The sequence below is a fragment of the Protopterus annectens genome, chromosome 1.part1 (assembly GCF_019279795.1).
Source record: "Protopterus annectens isolate FY-2018-M chromosome 1.part1, PAN1.0, whole genome shotgun sequence".
Classification (NCBI taxonomy): Eukaryota; Metazoa; Chordata; order Ceratodontiformes; family Protopteridae; genus Protopterus; species Protopterus annectens.
In genome coordinates, this window is record NC_056726.1 from 1,142,451,754 (window position 1) to 1,142,470,743 (window position 18,990).

Here is an 18,990-nt window from a genome sequence, read left to right on the forward strand (position 1 = left end):
TCTTAAAAAAACATTGCAATTCTGACTATGCTTTAATACAACTTTCCTAATATCATTATTTTTGAGAGCCCTTTTGTGTTCAGTAACTCTCAATTTGAATGGTCATTTTGTCTTATGAATATGAACATTTTCACATATTGTACATTGAGTAAGAAGACTGAGCTGGTCACGACTGCAGTAAGAATATTTTCTGAAACCTGGAATGAACAGAACTGCTTGATTAAAAAAAATATTTTTTAGCACATAATTTATTTATTACATTTTGGTAACTAGCTAAGTGGAATGAGTAACATACGCTCTAAAGCCATGACCTAAGGCCAGTTGTTTGGAAGTTAAAGCATTAAGGAATACAATCCAAGTATCATATCAACTATTTACATAGTAGTAAATATGCCTATTAAAACTACTATTACAAGAAGGTTTGAATAAAGGAAATGATATGATTAAATAATAGTTTTAAATAACATTCACATTGAGTCATTTAAAGTAAAACTTTTACAGTGAGAACAGTGAGGCATTTAGTAATGGATGAGCAAGCAGCAATAGTAAGTGTTCATTTAAGAAACATGCATTCAGACAATAGATTTATCAGTGTAGAGGCAGACAGTTTAGACTAGGTGTCAGTAATCAAGTAGACTCAATCCTCACCACTGGCAACAGTGGCAGAAGTACACTGGGAGGATGACAGGTACACACACAGTTTTTCCAGATGCAGCTCTCTGCATCAAGTGCAATTCGCTTAAGAGCACACAGAAACCACAGTCAGTCTGGGGCTGGTTTCTCCCTTTTTCCTCCAGATCCCCAGTAAGACTCCCCACTGGCACAGTTATAAGGTTGAGATCTCAGTTGAGTGGCCAAGGCAAGACCTCCAGCACCCTTTCTGCACAACCAGTGCTTTGTGTTTACTAGCTATGCCCTCTTCTGCCCAGACTGTAAGGTAGTTATCATTGCCACCGGCCATATCCTTATCAGCTACTTTAAGTCTTTTACCAAAGCATGTCCAATCTTACTGTGTAATGTTATTATCAAGTGGTAGTTTGACCAAGAGCAAGGCTATTAGATGTGGTCCACAGTATCACCAAATACATATGCAAGTACTCTAAGAACTTAAATATGTCTCACAAATATCATCCACAATGAAAGGTTTAAATATATTTAATAATAAATAATAAAAGAACAAGAAAATACTCTGTATATAATCACAGTAAATCAGAGTTCAAAACCAGAAGAAATATTTAAAACAACATTGCAGGACAGTCTCAAATAAATAAAGAAAACATCTAAACTATACTTCACAATATTCCTCACTGAATATATGATAATTACTATACCGTAGTTAACTTATTTACAGAGCAACAATGCATATGTGGTGAGTGGATCTTCTTGTCAGGTCAGTGACAAAATACAGAATATTCAGTCTCTCTCAGAGAGTTCTTAAATTAATATCCCAAATATTACTGCTGGGATAGATTGCAGGATGAGATCACTTCTTGTCATCTGACTTTCCCAGGTGAAAAACAGTCATTGATGCAGCTGGTAGCATTTAGCATCTACCAGTGAAAATACATACAAGGACTTTTCCTCATATCTTGGTACTTCCTAGAAGTCCTTAAACAATAAAACACTTGCATGACAATACAGAGAACCTCTAGTTCTAGATATTGTGTCTGCTCCTGCACTGAGGCTGAAAGATAACATCCTTTTATTATGTGGCCATAAAGTAATTTAGATTTTCAGTTATTTTTCTGAAATTAACCTCCTGTGTTCCAGTTTCCATTGTTAAAATATATTCATCTAAACAGTTACAATAGCGTATGTACATTGCTGTTCTGTTCCAGTAGGATACACTGTGAATACATTTTCAAAGCTCAGTACTTTACAACCTTTTTCAACACTCACTTCTGTACCAGCAATTTGATATACATATAACACAGAGTTCTAATACATTTGTAACATAAGCATGTGAAGCATGTTGATATTCCCAAATGACATATAATTATTGACAGAATTCCAGATAGCTAGGCTGGCAATATCTCCTTTCATGACACTACGTATAGAAGGTAAAGATTGAACCAAGGTTGTTTCTAGCCCATTTTTATATACAGCTGCATCCTTCAGCACATATTTGTGTTTGCATTTAAATGGTTCTATAGTACTAACTTGTCTGACTTCCAATCGGAGCTGGTTCATAGGTTCATAGGTTCATAGGTTGGTACTAGGCAATCAGCCCTAGGGCCTATACAAGCCTAGCCATAACAATTCCCTGGCTATTTCTTCCCACACTATTTACTTCCCTGGACTCCTGTCTAGCAGGGTGACTGACATGATCCCCAGGGTGAATTTCCTTTCGCCCATCCAATTGTCAAGGTTCCTCTTGAAGAGGGCCAAAGAGGCACTCTGCTTGACATGTATCGGCAATCTATTGCAGACTCTGGGGTGTCCCTGGATCAGGAACCTATCCCTCCAGTATGTTTTGTCTATTGTGATGACAAGGTTTCGATCCCTGGAGCGTGTGGCTCTGAGGGATTGGGATTTCTTTAAGTGTAGCATGTCCAACAGCTCTGGGTTTGACATGGCATTGTATGTTAAGCAGAGACTGCCTCTGAGTAGACGATATGTGACAGAGTACAGCTGGAGTTTTTTAAGGCGGTCAGCGTATGGCATCTGCTTTAGGCCTGTGATTCTTTTAGTGAGGTATTTCTGCAGCCTTTCCAGTTGTTGCAGATGTCTTGAGAGGTACATACCAAATGGGGCATTGTATTCTATAATGGGTCTAATGAGGAATGAGTACAGTGGGACAATGACCTCCTTTTTTCTGGATGAAAAGCCCTTAGTGATGAGATGTGCCCCATAGAAGGATTTCCTGACTGTTGTGGCGATGTGGTTATCGAAGGTGAGACCTCTGTCCACCTGTGTCCCTAAGTCTCTTATCACACTTTCGGTGTTTAGTGTACTGCCACCTATATGGTAATTCAAGGATACATGTTTTTTCACATAGGGGATAACTATACATTTCTTGCCACTGAGCTTGAGCCCATGGCTCTGACACCAAGCATCTGTTTCTGTAAGGCTCTTTTTGTAGAGTATCCACATCATTTGGGGATTCAATAATGGCTCCCAGTTTGCAGTCATCTGCGAACTTTGTTAGCCAGAGTCCCTTAGTGTTGGTCTGTACTTCAGAGAAGTAGATGCCAAACTAGAGTGGTCCCAGGACTGAACCCTGAGGTACTCCACTTGTCACTTGTCTGGAGCTGGATTTGGAGTCGGCTACTTTTACAGTGTGGGTTCTATCAGTAAGCCAGTTAGCAACCCATCGAGTGACGTAGGGATTAATGCCCAGCTTAGTAAGTTTATCTATGATTCCAGAGTGGAGGATGGTGTCAAAGGCCTTGGCAAGGTCTAGATAGGCTGTGTGGACCACCTTACCCTTGTCCATGGCTCTGGAGACTGATTTGAAGAAGTCATTCAGGTTCAGAAGACAAGATCGGCCCTTCACGAACCCCAACTGGGTGGGGTCTGGTGTCTGAAGGTTGCCAATGTCTTGCCAATGTCTTTGTTTATAAGTTCCATGATAATACGCTCCATGTCCTTGCAGATAAGGCTTGTCAGACTGATGGGACGGTAGTTTTCGGGATCCAAGGTGGATCCCCCCTTGTGGAGTGGGATAACTGTAGCTCTGCGCCACTCAGTGGGCACGAAACCTGAGGTGAGGCTATGATTATACATGACACTTAGGTGAGGTGCCAGTTCATATTGTAGTTCATGTAGTACACAGTCCGGGATGTCATCTGGTCCCATGGATGCTGTATTCTTAGCTTTGGAGAGTGCTTTTTTTACCTGTGTGGCCATTATTACTGGAATTTGGCAATCTTCCGGTATTGAGATGGGCCATTTAGGGGGTGAGAGGGGGGTGAAGTTGGCACTGAATCGATCTGTTCAAAATATCTGGTACCAACTTTGAGAATTCCATTCATTTATTGTCCTGAATTTGGGCCATGTGAAAGAAATGCTCATCTCTTAATACGTAGTTTTATTATCTGGTTTTTAGTTTTGTTATTAATGGAACACAGTGTTTTATGTTAATAATTTTGTAGATCTGTGTGGAGGGTAGCAGGTTCACCCTTTCAATAACAGTTAATTATTTAACATGTAGAAGCTGACCGTGATGAGTTTACTGATCTACAAAATAAGCAAATCTGCAAATTGTATTTATTGCCTCTTCATTTTTCATTTTTTTTCTATCACTATTATGAAAGGTAGTTAGTGAATGATTCAGTTTTTAGAATTAGGCCATTCCTAGCTATGTCAAAATGTGCAGTAGATATGAGAATATAAGAACTTTTGTAGTATGGTTTAAGCTATTCCATAATCTTGCTGCTAATGTTGTCAATATGTTTTGAGAAACAAACAAAAAAGAGATGGTCCTAAGATTAATTGTAGGTATTTCTGTCCTGTTACAGTTGGCGAGCATTTAGTTTGTGTTTGGAAACTTTAGTACAGTTCTAAAAACCATAATGTTAAATTTGAATGTATTCATTCTCAAAGCCAGAGATAAAGCATGGGATTACTGAAATACTGTTAAGTCCCCAGCTGCAAAACAAAAGTATCAGGAGCTTAGGAATAAAGCTAAGAAACTATTAAAACTTGACAAAATTAATTACTACTCCAGTCTTTAAATCAAGCACCAAAATCTTCCTCATAAATGTTGGGCAGCCATTAACAAATTACTACTACTAGAATAAACTGGTACTCCCTCTCCTACCCTAGTTAATAAATCAGACAGCATAGCCACTCAATTTAACAAATTCTTTACTTTGACAATACTGACCCTAGCCTACCAATGGAAAAATCAACACTGATCCCCAGTCTCTGAACCCTCCACTACTCACACAAAAAATAAGTCCTTCCAATTCCAGCCTGTCTCTATAGATAGGATAATAAATTACCTCAAACAACTAAAGTCCACTACTATGGCTGCTGACAAACTATCAGGAGAATTCCTAAAAACTGCTGCCAGTGCAGTGGCCTACCTTATAGCCATACTCATTAATAGATCCTTTTCAGAAGCCATTGTCCCCGATATTTAGAAAATATCTCACATAATCCCCCTGCATAAAGGAGGTAACTCGACAGAACTCACAAACTACCGACCTATAGCAATTCTATCTCCCCTAGCAAAAATCCTTGAAAAATGTGTAAACTTCCAAATGATAGACTACTTGCACACACATAAACTCTTGTCAAACACTCAGCATGGCTTCTGAGCCTTCCATAGTACCACCACCACCCTCTTGTCCTTCTCCAATACAGTAAACTCTCATAGAAACTATGGTAACTTTATTTCTGCCACCTTTCTAGACCTCTCAAAGGCCTTAGACATGGTTAGACATGACATTCTAATCAAAGAACTATCTGAATTAGCACTCTCTTAACCCTCCATAGCCTGCTCCAAAGCTATCTAGCCATCTGTTAGCAAGCAGTTCTGTGGAAACAAGAATTCTCCCCTTCTTCCAATCACTCTTGGTGTTCCCCAGGGTTTCATCTTAGGACCGCTGTTATTCACCCTCTGTACCAATATGCTCCACTCTTCCACTCCCAAGGCATCTGTCATCCAATACGCAGATGATTATATGTTAATTTGTGCAGCTTCCTCAGTACAGGAACTTCACACATTAACTCAAGAATCTTTCCTCTCTATTGAAACATGGCTATCCAATATCCAACTTATTCTAAACCCTGCTAAAACCAAGCTTCTGATCTTTAAACCTACTAGGTCCACCTCATCAACTACCACCTTTAATATCATGTCCAGTAACAAAATTACTATCTCTCCCACAGAGCACACCAGACTTCTGGGCGTAGAAATTGATAACAATCTAAAATTTGATATTCATATTTCCTAGACCATCAAGAAAGTCCACAAAAAACTAGGTACCCTCTGTAAAAATAGACAATTCCTTATGCAACAAACAAAAACTAAATAGCACAAACACCCTATTTCTACCCTCCTCTATGCCTCACCTATTTTTACTAACCTGAGAAAAGCAGACCTAGATAAGCTTGACTCCTGCTACAACAAAATTGCTAGATTCACCTCTGACTCCCCATTTAAATCTCACCACTGCTCATCCTTGAAGTAGCTCAAATGGCTGGAACCTCCTCAACTCCTGCATTATAATCAACTGTCTCTGGCCCATAAATTCTGTTTGAACGAGAAAAAACCCTGCATTACAAAACCTACTTCACCTCTACACCAATAACAGGACTCTTCGCTCCAGCAATCTAATAATACAGCAGGAGACTCCCTCTTCTCTAATTATGTATCTAAAATTTGGAACACTCTACCCTGTCACATACCTACTATAGCCTCCTTTACCCGTTTAAAAAAATCATTAAAGATGCATCTCATTAATAACTGGCTATGCTCATGCACTGCACTAGGTTAGACCCCCTGCTGTGTTAGACCTCCACCATACTATTCTCACCCATCAAGATGTATGGTTAGGTCTAGTTTCTAAGATTAATTATAAGCATACAACATAATAAAAATGTATTTATGTTTCTGATCTAGACACTAATAATCTCTATGAAACTGATGTTTTACACACGTGTCTCCAACAATGAAGTTTATTTTTTAGACTAAATAATCTAGTATTGTAGTACTATTACTCTGTTTTACTAATTGTGCCTGCTATGTCTGTACATAGTACTTGATTTAGAACTCACTGCATTTTGAATGTTAATTTTCATTACAAACTTTGTATTATTCATTATTTCATGTTACTGATGTGTTGGGAGCTTTTCTCCCCAGGCCTCCACTGAAAATGGACCTGTGTCCAGTGGACTATCCCAGTTAACAAATGTAAAATAAATAAAATAAAATAAATTCATGAGAAGTCTGTTGTTCTTGTCAAGTTATGAAAGCCACATTACTAAGTCTGAAGGTATTAATGAGAAATCTGTTGTTATAAGTTCAGCTGCATTGCATTGTGAAGCAACTTTGCAGTTTCTCATGTAAGGTAGGTACATTTTTAAAAAAATTCTAGGAGGAAGTCATTTGTATACATGACTGCTTTTAGCTGAGAAAAGTCAGAAGTGAAGTCCTTAATAAAAAATGATAATAACAGAGGTTCATAAATGCATTCCCTGGAGAAAAACCAATGTTAAATGTTACTTGATTGGAGGAACACTTATTTAAGTATACCTGGAATGTCCTTCCTACAAATAGCTTTGGGACCATTTTATGGATGGATAACCAAAGTCAAACTTCCTTAGTTTACTGAGGAGAAGGCTGTAACTGACTCCCTCAAAAGCTGCAGTCATACTTATGAACAATCCGCCTGTTATTTTCTATTCTTTAAACACTGTTCCATTTATTATCATTGTCTGCATATTGGGCAGTGATTGAGCTGAAGAGTTGTAAAGTCACTAAGTAGGTCAAGTTTGTTAATGTGTTCAAAGATTTGTTTACAAATAAGTTTTTCAAATGTTTTTGTGAAGGAGTATAAATTGGATATCGGTCTGTAGCCTTTGCTTTCCTCGGTGTGATTGGATATTGGTCTGAAGCCTTTGCTTTCCTCTGTGTGATTGGATATTGGTTTGTAGCCTTTACTTTCCTTGGTGTGAGGGGCATTAAGTAGACGGATAAAGACTGCATGCATGAGTGACGTGGAAAATGTTCCAATAGAAGGTGAAAATGTGAACAAATATATAGTAGTGGGGCAGTTACATGAATGCCTACCAGTTTTATAAATCTTTGGTGCAGTTTAGAAAAATTTGCACTGCTTTAATGTGTATGTTAGGTAGGATGTTTTGATGGCTTGTTTGGTGGTTTGTCTGCAATAGAAAGCTGGGAGTAAAGGCAGCTAACGTATAAACCAACCTGAGATGGGCGGGCCTGGGAAGAATGAGATCTGTTTATAAAAGCTGAGCTAGTTAGGTCAAGATGGAAGTTATTGATTATATTCTGAATTGTTTCTATAAATAAATATCTGTAATCGTTTAGAGAATAATTACATACAGTGGATGTGACTTCATTATATATTTCAGTTCCAATGAAGAACAAATAAAAATGATGAAGTCATACATGGAGAGGTCAGGTTTGCTGGAGTTTGTTAGCATCAATTTAATGTGGTTATTATTGGCTGTAGTTCTCAGTAAGAATTGTTTTGTTTTTGAGGAAGAATATTTTTAATGTACAAGTTGAATAGCAATGACGGCATACATATGCCAACTTAGTTATTGCATCTTGTGATGCAGAACTTATTGTTTCTCCATTTGTTAGATGATATTCTGTTAATAGTATCATTTTAATGATGGTATTTTTCTATTCTAGACACGGAATGAAAAAGGGTTGCAAATGTTTACAAACCATATTAATAAATTAACTACTTTTTGAAATTTGAAATGAGGTATTGCTATCAGACTGTTAATTATTTAGATGCTACACTTTACCAAAACAGTTTACGTTGTCAGTTGAGATGAATATAAAAAGAAATATTCATCTAATAAAAACCTAGATTTCATGAACATGCACACAAGCCATATGAAAAAGAATTTAGTTAAAATTCAGCATATAAGGGATTTAAGGCTGATATCAGAGTAAGAGGAACTTGCTAATAAATGTATTGGAATTACTGAGTTTATTAAACATAGGCAATATCCAGGCCTGAAGGATGAAACTCAAGCCAGATACAAAGAGAAAACGCATGTCCTTTTAATTTTGACATGTATGCAGCAGTCAGTGGAGTATAAGTATTTTCTTACAATAAATCAGAACATATTCAGAAGGAATGAATATTTGCACCAAAGCCTAGGAGTCAACTCCTTTTTCTTGATAAGAGAGTACCAAATACAAAAAAATATTCTTAAAAATGTGTTACAGTATTTGCACATGGGGGCGTAGGGACAGCTAGAAAATTATAATCAACATATTCCTGTTTATATTTTAGACATGGAAATATTTGGCTAACAGATTTGCATAATCAGCAGTAGGGCTGACAGTAAATCAAAATATGAGCTAACAGAAATTACTTGCCATATTCTATGTACAGTAAATGAGAGGTTTTATTTTTCGAAGCCAAGCATTGCAGAAAGTATGAGTGTTATCAAAACAAAGGTAACATAATTGCTTTACATATTTATAGTCAGACATGGAAAGGTTTTAAAGAATTTCCTTTTTTTGTATTAGAGAAGCTGAAAAATGACTTTTCAGGAAAGGACGTGATTAGCTTTTCCTTCATAATAAAATTGAACATCTGACACAGCTACAGGTCCACCCTTATCAATGGGACGAATAACAATATCAGTGTTGTTTTGCAAATCATGTAGTGCTTGTTGCCCTGCTGTAGACAAACTCCTGTTGAAATTGCTACAATTTCTATACATAAAACTGTTATAAATGTCATTTTCACATGGAGTGGCAACAACAGTAAATTCTAAGTTTGAATGATCTCCACATTACGTTTTATCGACGTTTTGTAGATTATCTTTTTATTGGCTGGAAGGGAGAGGAACAAGCACTTTTTGAGCTCTACTACTAGTTAAATAACACTAATGACTTTCTTCGGTTTACCATGAGTAAGCCCTGGTATAGTATAGACTTTCTTGATGTTACTGTATTCAAAAAAGGTGAATCTCTCTCTACTAAGCTGCATAGAAAACAATGCTATTGTCCAGCATTTCTGCATAGACACAGTATGCATCCCCAGCATATCCCCATTTTTTTTTTTTTTTTTTATGTATTTGACTATATACTGTTAATTATCATGTATTAGATAGCGGAGCTTTTCTCCTCGGGCCTCCACTGAAAATGGACATGTATCCAGTTGGACTAGCCCGGTTAACAAATGTAAAATAAAATAAAATAAAAAATCTTCATTAATATAGTGAAGGGGCAAGCCATGTGGATATTTTGTCTGTCTTATGAGGAGACAAACTTTGTACACGGTGTGGTAAGGTTGAAAGAAGAATTTATAGAGGGGGTTACAATGAGAAAGAAATAAATCTAGCATCTCTAAAGTGATAGCAGAGAGAAAAAGAAGAGCCTGACCTTACTTTTCTGATCTAGTGTGTGCCAGGGATGAGAGAGTGCAGTTTAACCAGCAGGTTCACCTGATTTTATCCTACATGAATGATCTCTATAGGTTTAAAGGCATAATTCGCAGGAACTGGCATATTTTGTTAGTAGATGAGAAGACGTCTGAGTTAGTAGCTCCACGACCTACATTTGTTTACAAGAATAAAACAAACTTGAAGCAACATTTGTGCTACCTTAGAGCTCCTACTGTTTCTGATGGCTGGTACCCGAAGATGTGGGAACTGTGCTTTTTGCATTTACATTGATGAATTAGGGTATGTTAAACATCTGGGGTCATGCCATCTATGGAAACTGAAATATATAGCCAACTCCAATGCCATGAATGTGGTCTATGTAGCGCATTGTGTTATTTGCTTCAAATTCTATGTGGGAAAGACTAACCATCATTTGAGGGAAAGAGTTAGGGATCATATTTATTGCATTAGAAGAGGATTAGACTGTAGTGCTTTGGCTAAACATACATTGTCAGCATTGGAACAACTTGTATTTCACTTTCAAGTACTTAATGTTCTGGCTGAAAATTTTAGATTAGGGGATCCTATTAATAGGACTGAGAGTGTAGAACTCCAATGGATCCTAAGGTCAGGGGCACAAAGGGGTTTGGAGCTGAATGACTCTGTCCCTCTTAAACCAGTGCTGAAATCTAGAAAAATAAGATAATGTGTAGCCCCTTAGAGTGATACACATTTTAATCTGGGATTGTCTTGTCTTCTGTCATTTAAGTTTTGGAGGGAATTTTATGTAAATTGATTGGCTATTTTGAATTTTATTCATGTATATAAACTGAATTTTATTTAATTGTTTTTATGTCTGATGAAGCAGAAGCAATGGTGAACATTGCAAAAGCACGTACATATTATGCAATAAACTTGTTGGTTTTATAAGAGACGTGTTTTCTTTGTGTTCCACTGGGATGGTATTTCACATTCATCATTTACTTTAAATCAATCACTGACAAACATACTGCTAACAGTGCATACACCATATCACTCTTTCATACAAAACTCACCTTTGCATCATTTATTTACCTGTTTTCGTTTGCCAGAAAAGTCCAACTTGGCAAGCCCATTATCAGTGGAAACCCAGGAAGATACCTTCAAACCAGTCACAGTAAAATAAATCAAGAAATTATTGAGAAAAGAGTCAAACCACGTGGATCACTGTCAATGGGTAGGCATCCACTGGCTTTCTTGCAATGACTACCAAATCACATTATCTACGTTTAATAATTATTGTCAATTTTAGTCTAATGGGCTAGTTCAGTCAGCATCTCTAACACCTATAGAATCTTGCTGGAGGACAGTGGGACTGAGGGGCCACTGCCAGCTCACTTATCTGGTCGAGAGACAGAGAGAGAGAGGTGGCTTGACTCACCACATAACATTACGTCTACTGGGAGCACTAGCTGTTACCCATTGGAGGCTGAGCCAGCAATGCCTTCACAGTCACAGTACAGAACTCCAGGAAGCCAGTAGGAATCCATTATCAATGGGCATTCTATGGCACAGTGGTGCAGCCGTAGCATTGTTGCCTCACAGCAAGATGTTCTCTGGTTCATTTCTTGGCTGGAGTGCCTTCTGTGCTGCATCTGCATGTCCACCCTGCATTTGTATGGGTTTTCTCCAGGTGCTCCAGTTTCCTCTCACATTACAAAGACATGCATCTGGAACATTTCTCCCTGGGCCTCCACAGAAAATAGGCTTCATTCCAAGTCAGACTTTCCCAGTAAACAAATGTTAAATAAATAAATAAATAAATGTAGAGGGGCACTTCTCCTCAGGGGCTATAATAGTTGGCTCAGGAGATTCATCAAGGAGGAGACAGTATTCTCAATTGACTACGACAGGGTTACTCATCTCCTGGCTTTAATGAGCTGGGCTGTTCCCTACCATCAAGTTCTTGGAAAGAAGAGAGTTATCTGGGACTCTTGGATAGGAACAAATGAGCTTCAAGTCTGTCACCCAAATAGGGAGTGCTCACTCTAATGGTTCGAGAATGACTAAAACAATTGGGTGTCAATAGTGTAGCCATCAGGCAAAGTCATACGGGAAGCAAAAAAATATAGATTAAGCTAACATGAAGACAGTGTCTATCTTTATTAACAGAGTGAAAAACTTATTAGAATTAAGGGTATAGATAATCATAAAGTAGAAAAAAATACAGACCCACATCTATCCACAGTCTCTTCCTCAAAGTCCTGGAATGAGTTGTACATTGTCAGCTAAGAAACAACCCTACAAAATTAACCTAACAAAATTGCCAAAAAATATCTCAACTTCTGCCAAGAACATAATAATAAAATAGCTATAGCTGAAATTACTAACTACATAGCTTGTGTCTGACAAAGGCAATCTCACAGCTGTATTATTTAATCACTGCCAAGAAGCATTTGCTGTAGTCAGTTATGTCATACTCTTGCAAAAGCTGCACATTTTAGTTTGCACTCATACTGTTATTCGCTCATTCAAAAGTTAACTAAATGCCATAACCTAGACAGTGTTTTACCCTTATTAGAATCATTTTTAAAGCCACATTCATAATAATACTGAAACTTAGATGTCCTAGTTATAAATAATTCCTTTTGATGACTGAACTTTTGAGCTTCAGTTGATGCCCTGTTTGGGTGAATTTCCCCTCCTTCTAGTTGCTATGACTCTGGAGTTGGTATATACAATTTTGGGGTGGGGGCTTCACCTACCCATTGGAGGGGGGGGGGGTGAAGGAGTCTTGCCTCCACCCTCCCCCACAAAAAACATTTGAAAAATTGATTTCCTGGTCATTTTTTCAGCAAATGCAGTTTAGGAGATTTTGATCCTCGGTGCATTCTGCCTCATCCACTCATAGTGGAAGAAATTTCTTTTATCCTGTATCTTTCTAAACACAGAAACATTCTACTGTAAAATGAAACTTTCTTTGCATATCTGAGACTGATACCTGACACTGACTACACACCTGTCTATGCAGAGCTATTCAAGTCAACTCTCCCCTATATCATTTATGTTCCTTCAAATGAATATCAGCAGGTTCCCCAGCTTATGCTTCAGGACTGAATTAACAAGCCTTCTTTTGGTGGGCCATTACATCATCTGAATTACATTTTCATTTAATTTATTAAGTTGTTAAATGGTTATAACTATGCTATGCAGCCGTGAGTTGCTCTTTCTTTGGCATGGCTGGCTTCGTCTCTCCCTTTTCTTCTCCTTTCATTCCTGTTCTCATTCCTTAAATGAACTCACCTTCTTACAAGTTTATTTTCTGTATAAACGGTATTTGGACATTGTCAGGAAGGGACACGTTCAAGTATACAAATGCAATATTTTCTTAAAGTGCTCCAACGCATTTAATGAGTTTGGGGAAATATACATTGTCAAAGGATATCTAAGACCTAGAGTAGTGTAGTACGCTACTTTTTGTTGCACTGACACTGAAACAGGGAGGTTAATAAGTCTGATAAGTAGGACATCAGCTCAGTTTTCTTCCACTGATTCTATACTGATAATAAGTAAAAGGTTTCTGAATACCTAAAAATCAGGAAGTTATAGGTAAACTGATTCTTTGCTGCACAAGTCAGATAAGATGCACTTCTCAAATGCCATGTTGGCAAATAAAGACAAAACTTTGCTTTTTTTTTTTTTCATTTACAATACTTATGTTACAATATGTTATAGAGATATGCGTCGGAGCATTTCTCCCCGGGCCTCCGCTGAAAATTGGCTTTGTTGCAAGTTGGACTTTCCCGTTTAAAAAATGTTAAATAAATAAATAAATACTGAATAATTCTAAACTATACTTCAAGACAGTTATCTACAAGACTGTTCTTAAGTAGAGATGTCAGAACAATACTGGATGAAAGCAAGTTTCATTTGGGCTATTCATAAAACTGTACTTGCTAAAGTTCTGGTTTTACAACCATGTAATGAACACGTTAAGTGATGTGTCCTCATATTATTTCTGGGAAGGTCAAAACTTAATTCCATATATTAACATGCTTAAATAAGGTGCGGTTTCATAGCAAGAACAATGGACTGATTGTAAGATTTCCTACAGTAGATATTTTGACCAATTAAGGTATGCAAAATAATGGCTCTGTCTCTCCAGATGGAGTATATCCTGATTCTAAAGAACACATTTCTAGTCTCTAATTGTTCTCTTAGTTTGTGAAAGAGAATATCAAGCAGAACAGTAAGTCTGTTCTACATATGTCTGGAGCCTATCGCAGAATTATAAATGTCATAAAAAGTTATAACACTAGTTCAGCATCAGACCTGTGCTGCTATTTTTTGATTCTATGAAAGAACAAGACTCTTGTTTCCCATTGCTATGGAGTTAGCTGATCTACAAGCATTGCCTTTTCACAATGAAATGCCACGCTTTTCTGATTGTTCATTAAGTGAATAAGCTAAACGAAAGGAGAGACACTGTGAAGGACTGAGCAGCATATAGACCAACAGATGTGGGCCTATGTACTTCTATATAAAGTGACTGTGTATGTATGAGACAGGTCAGTCTGTGGTAAGTCCATGCTTTGTCAGTGTTCTGCCTGTGCTGACAATAAAGCAGCTTCAATCATATCACACTGCCTTCATGTGATTTTCATTAAAGTATATGACAAATGCATTTTTGAAGGTCTTTGAACATTGTGATAGGACTGCTGTAGGGCAGAAATTGCTGGAATTTCTTTCTGGACCACTTTGGTTGACAAGGATGACAGTAGCTTGTTTCATGATCTGAGAGATATGATGACTGAATCAAACAATTTAAATGAATATATAATTTATTTGTTTATTGACATTGATTACCAGGAATGTCTGACTGGATAGAAGCCTATATTCAGAAGAGGCCTGAGGAGAAAAGCTCCAAATTATTACAAAACATAAGAGCAATAATTTTAGAATCTTCAAAAATAAAACAGACATTTGCGGTTTAAATAATTATAACAAATTAATCATAAAAACATTGGTTAAGAATAGATACAAGTTATATGACAATCATTTAATATTTACAGAACTTTTAGACAGTTTGTAGAGAAATTAAAGGTAAGTTAGTCTAATACAAACAAGAGAAATTCAGGGAAGAGAATCTGATAGAAGTAAGGAAGTAAGTGAAGAAGGAAGACTAAGGAGGAATAAAGAATGTAAAGGTCCTAAGTTCACATTTAAGGATAGTTTATCTTGGTTTTGAGTGAGAACAGAGACTTGTATTTGTCTGTCTGATAACTGGGTGAGTGGGCTGGTACAGACCTTTCTCAGCCACAACCCAATTCACATGGCAAAGACAGATGAGTTATAATGCAGTCTAATAGGACAGACATGTATTGTATATAGCATTTGCAATTCCAAACAAATATCACAAATAAAAAAACAATCGTCTGCTGACCTGAAGAGATTAGAAGTAAGAATTTACAACTGAATAATATCTACAATAAAAAAAATGTATAATAAACATAATTGTTTCCCATGTGGTTATGAGGCTTGCAGGCCATGGTACTATTGAGGAGCCTAGCCCACATTACCAGGTTCCCCCAAGCACTGTCAGGTTGAATGTCTTGCTCAAGTTCACATAGCAGGCAAGGGGCAGCTGAGGGAGTCAAACCCTATACAAAATTAACTACAGCTCACAGACTGCACCAACTGCCAGACTAAAAGGGTCACTTAATGTCAAGTATATCTTCTGAAAAATAACTTGGTATTAGATAAAGATTTGAAATGAACAAAAATGCCTGTTTCAACTGACCTCTGCATCTTTTACTTTTCTGTCAGATCACCCGATGAGTCCATTTGCTTTCTTTTTCATGCATGCAACCAAGTAATGACAGATCTGGTTTCCCATGCCATTCTTCTGTCAACTCCTGTACCTTTTTATCTTTACCTCCTGCCTGTCTTCCTTAGTAGATTAACCTATCCCAAATACTGCTCAATTTATTTATGAATTCTGAAGCCGCATTGCTCAAGGAATGCCCAAAACCATACTAAATGCTGGACTGCTCTTTCTTACCTCTCAACCACTTAGAGCAAGAAATCTAGACAAAGCCATAAATAATTGGGGGACAAAGGCCTAAAAATAATGGCAATTTTTAAAAACTGCTCTTACAAACTTAGAAGATTGATAGAACAACAGGTTTTGCATTAGCATGAATTTTCTGAAGGGAATGAGCAGCTTATACCCATAATCCACTGCACTGACAGACCAACAGTGTTGCTTGTTGACAACTAGTTTTTTGCTTTCAGATGCCTTCTGACCCCAAATTATATAGAACAAAGATAATGATTCTACTTATCTCATATATATTCACCACCACCAACTTTAACAGTCAACTTCTTTGGCAAATTACATCTTCTGCTCTAGCCAATGGTGTTGGTTTGTGCTGGCTCCTTGCTCATGGGTTATGCTGTTTTTGACTTGAGGAGAAACCGGAGGTCTATGACTGAAATGCCATGAAGTCCCTCCTACTACATCACAGAGTCCATAATTTCATCTCATCAGAATGTTATGAGGAATGTGATGATGTCTATAGGACAGGACTTTTTAGATGCATGACATTCCAATGATTTCTTGGTGGCTATCTGCTTCTTGCCTACATATTACAAGAAATGGACAGCTTGCTTCCTACAAGATAGCAATGAATGAACTTGTTTCCTACTGGTCTATATTAGTTTGCTAAAAGATATTTTCAGTGAACACCTCTTTGTCGACACCTAAATATCGAAAATCACTTCCACAATTTGCAAATTTTTTCAGGGCAATGAAGTAGTTGGGCAACTACATAACTTTGCCACTTCCCCACTGTTGTGCAATCTCGGAGTTGATATATATAATTGGCAGCGTGGGGCTCTGCCCCCCACATTGGGTGGGGTGGGGTGAGAAGCCCCACACTTGGGTGGGTTTGATTTAGTGCATTGTGTGTTCTGTTGTGCTGGGGGGCAATTTTTTCATTGCCCTGGGAAAATTCTGCAAATCCCGGAAGTGATTGTTGATGGTTAGGTATTGAGGGGGAGGTGTTCACTGAAAATATCTATCGGTGAACTAATACAGACCCGTTTCCTACAAGACAGCAGGGAATAGATATACAGTAAGATGTTGCAATATATAATTCTAATTTCATTATTTTTAAATGCTATTTTAGGTTCCAAAGTCTGTCTGCAGTGAAGCCTGCCATCCTGGATACAGAAGAGTTTTACGACAAGGAGAGCCACTGTGTTGTTTTGACTGCATCCCTTGCTCGGATGGGGAGATTTCTAATAAATCTGGTATATGACTTTGAATTTCTGCACTATAGAAATTTGTTAACAATGAGCATTACAATCCTAATAAATTGCATGTATTTATTTATTTATTTATTTATTTATTTATTATTAAATGTATTTATTTTTTGCTTTTGTTTGTTTGTTTGTTTGTTTGTTTGTTTTGATTTATTTACTTGGCCAGCTTACCTTTTACTTCATACCCTGGGTTTCTCTAGTAGATCCTTCCCTTCCCAGGAATAACACCCTGGTGTGTAATTTTACAAGATGAGTCTCATACTGCTGGAGTGACAGGCATATGTCTCACAGAATTCCATTCCTCAGAAGCAGGCTTCCCATGCATGTGAAGCAGTGATCTTCCTTATAGCTTGACCAGTAGATGGAAAACTAGAAACATACCCCACATGTAAATCTTGCCCTAGATTATATATGTATCCCTTAAAATATCCTTAAACTTGCAGGATACAATTGGGTTGCTTGGCTAGGCTTTTAAAGGCCCCAGTGGTCATTAGCCTAGTATATGCTGATGAACCTATGGTTAACAAAGGCCTTTGTGACCATCCAGGCAATGCATCTTGAGGAATAAAGCCATAACCCCTCAAAATGTTGGCATTCATACCTCTCAACTGTCCAGATGTTTGCCTTATATTTTTGGTCTGTTCCTTGTAAAATTTGTGGTTTTCTGTCAAATCTGTGAGGACTGACGTCACTAAATAATGACACGCATTTAAGTTTCAGACTTTATAGCCTTCAATAAAATGCATGTTAACACAAAACCCGCTATTTTATCAACTTTCTAAGTTTATAAAAGCAGTATTTAGCATCTGTCCCAAATTTTGAGCCTTTGTTCCCCAGTTATTTTAGGCTTTGCCCAGATTCCTTGTGCTAAGAGGTTGAGTGGTATGTTGACATTGGTTGAGAAGGTTGGGGATAAATGAGTTGTGGCTTGTGAGAGCTTGCATACTCTGAGGACTAGACCAACTTCACTTCCCTGAACATCCTACAGACACAGGCAGGACGGTGCTCTTATTCCTTTTCTACACCAGAGATGAATGAATAAGCAACCATCATCAGCCCATATCCCCCCTCCCAAATATGTCCATGTTCATTCTTACTGCCAGCTCCATTACATAACCAGGTTACTTTTTAATCAAGGATTGCCATGGCCTTTTATGGGTTTCATCCATTAACTCCACAAGAGCTGATTAATTTGAAATAATTGTAGCTGTTGTCATAGGATAACATATAGTCATATTTAGTTAACAGCACTGCTGCCATTACAACTGACTTTATAATCCAAGGCCATGTACTGAGAATTACAATAAGCGATGCAAGAAATGAATCATTGACCAAGAGATAGAGGCTTAGCAGACAGAACTGTTCATAGTGGCAACTCAAATGCACTGATGAAAGGTTATGTGAAAAAGAAAAATTAAGTCAATTTATATGGCTACACACTCTCTCTCTCTCTATCTATCTATCTATCTATCTATCTATCTATCTATCTATCTATCTATCTATCTATCTATCCCCATGTGATGCCCATCCATGCACTGGCCCAGCAATCAAGGAGTCTCAATCCTCACCACCAACACCAGTAAGGGGCATCTACATAGGGGAGAATAACACTACACACAGTAAAGTACGGTT

General features: G+C 37.6%; 1 protein-coding gene across 1 annotated transcript in view; it reads left to right on the forward strand.

Annotated features, from left to right (window-relative positions):
• Positions 1 to 524: 524 nt before the first annotated feature.
• LOC122815747 (vomeronasal type-2 receptor 26-like) overlaps positions 525 to 18,990 on the forward strand; it is a 50,322-nt gene continuing 31,856 nt past the window's right edge. The window contains exons 1-2 of the mRNA XM_044088510.1: positions 525 to 545; positions 17,223 to 17,346. Of these exons, the coding sequence (XP_043944445.1) occupies positions 525 to 545; positions 17,223 to 17,346 (145 nt within the window). The remainder of the gene's footprint in view (positions 546 to 17,222; positions 17,347 to 18,990) is intronic.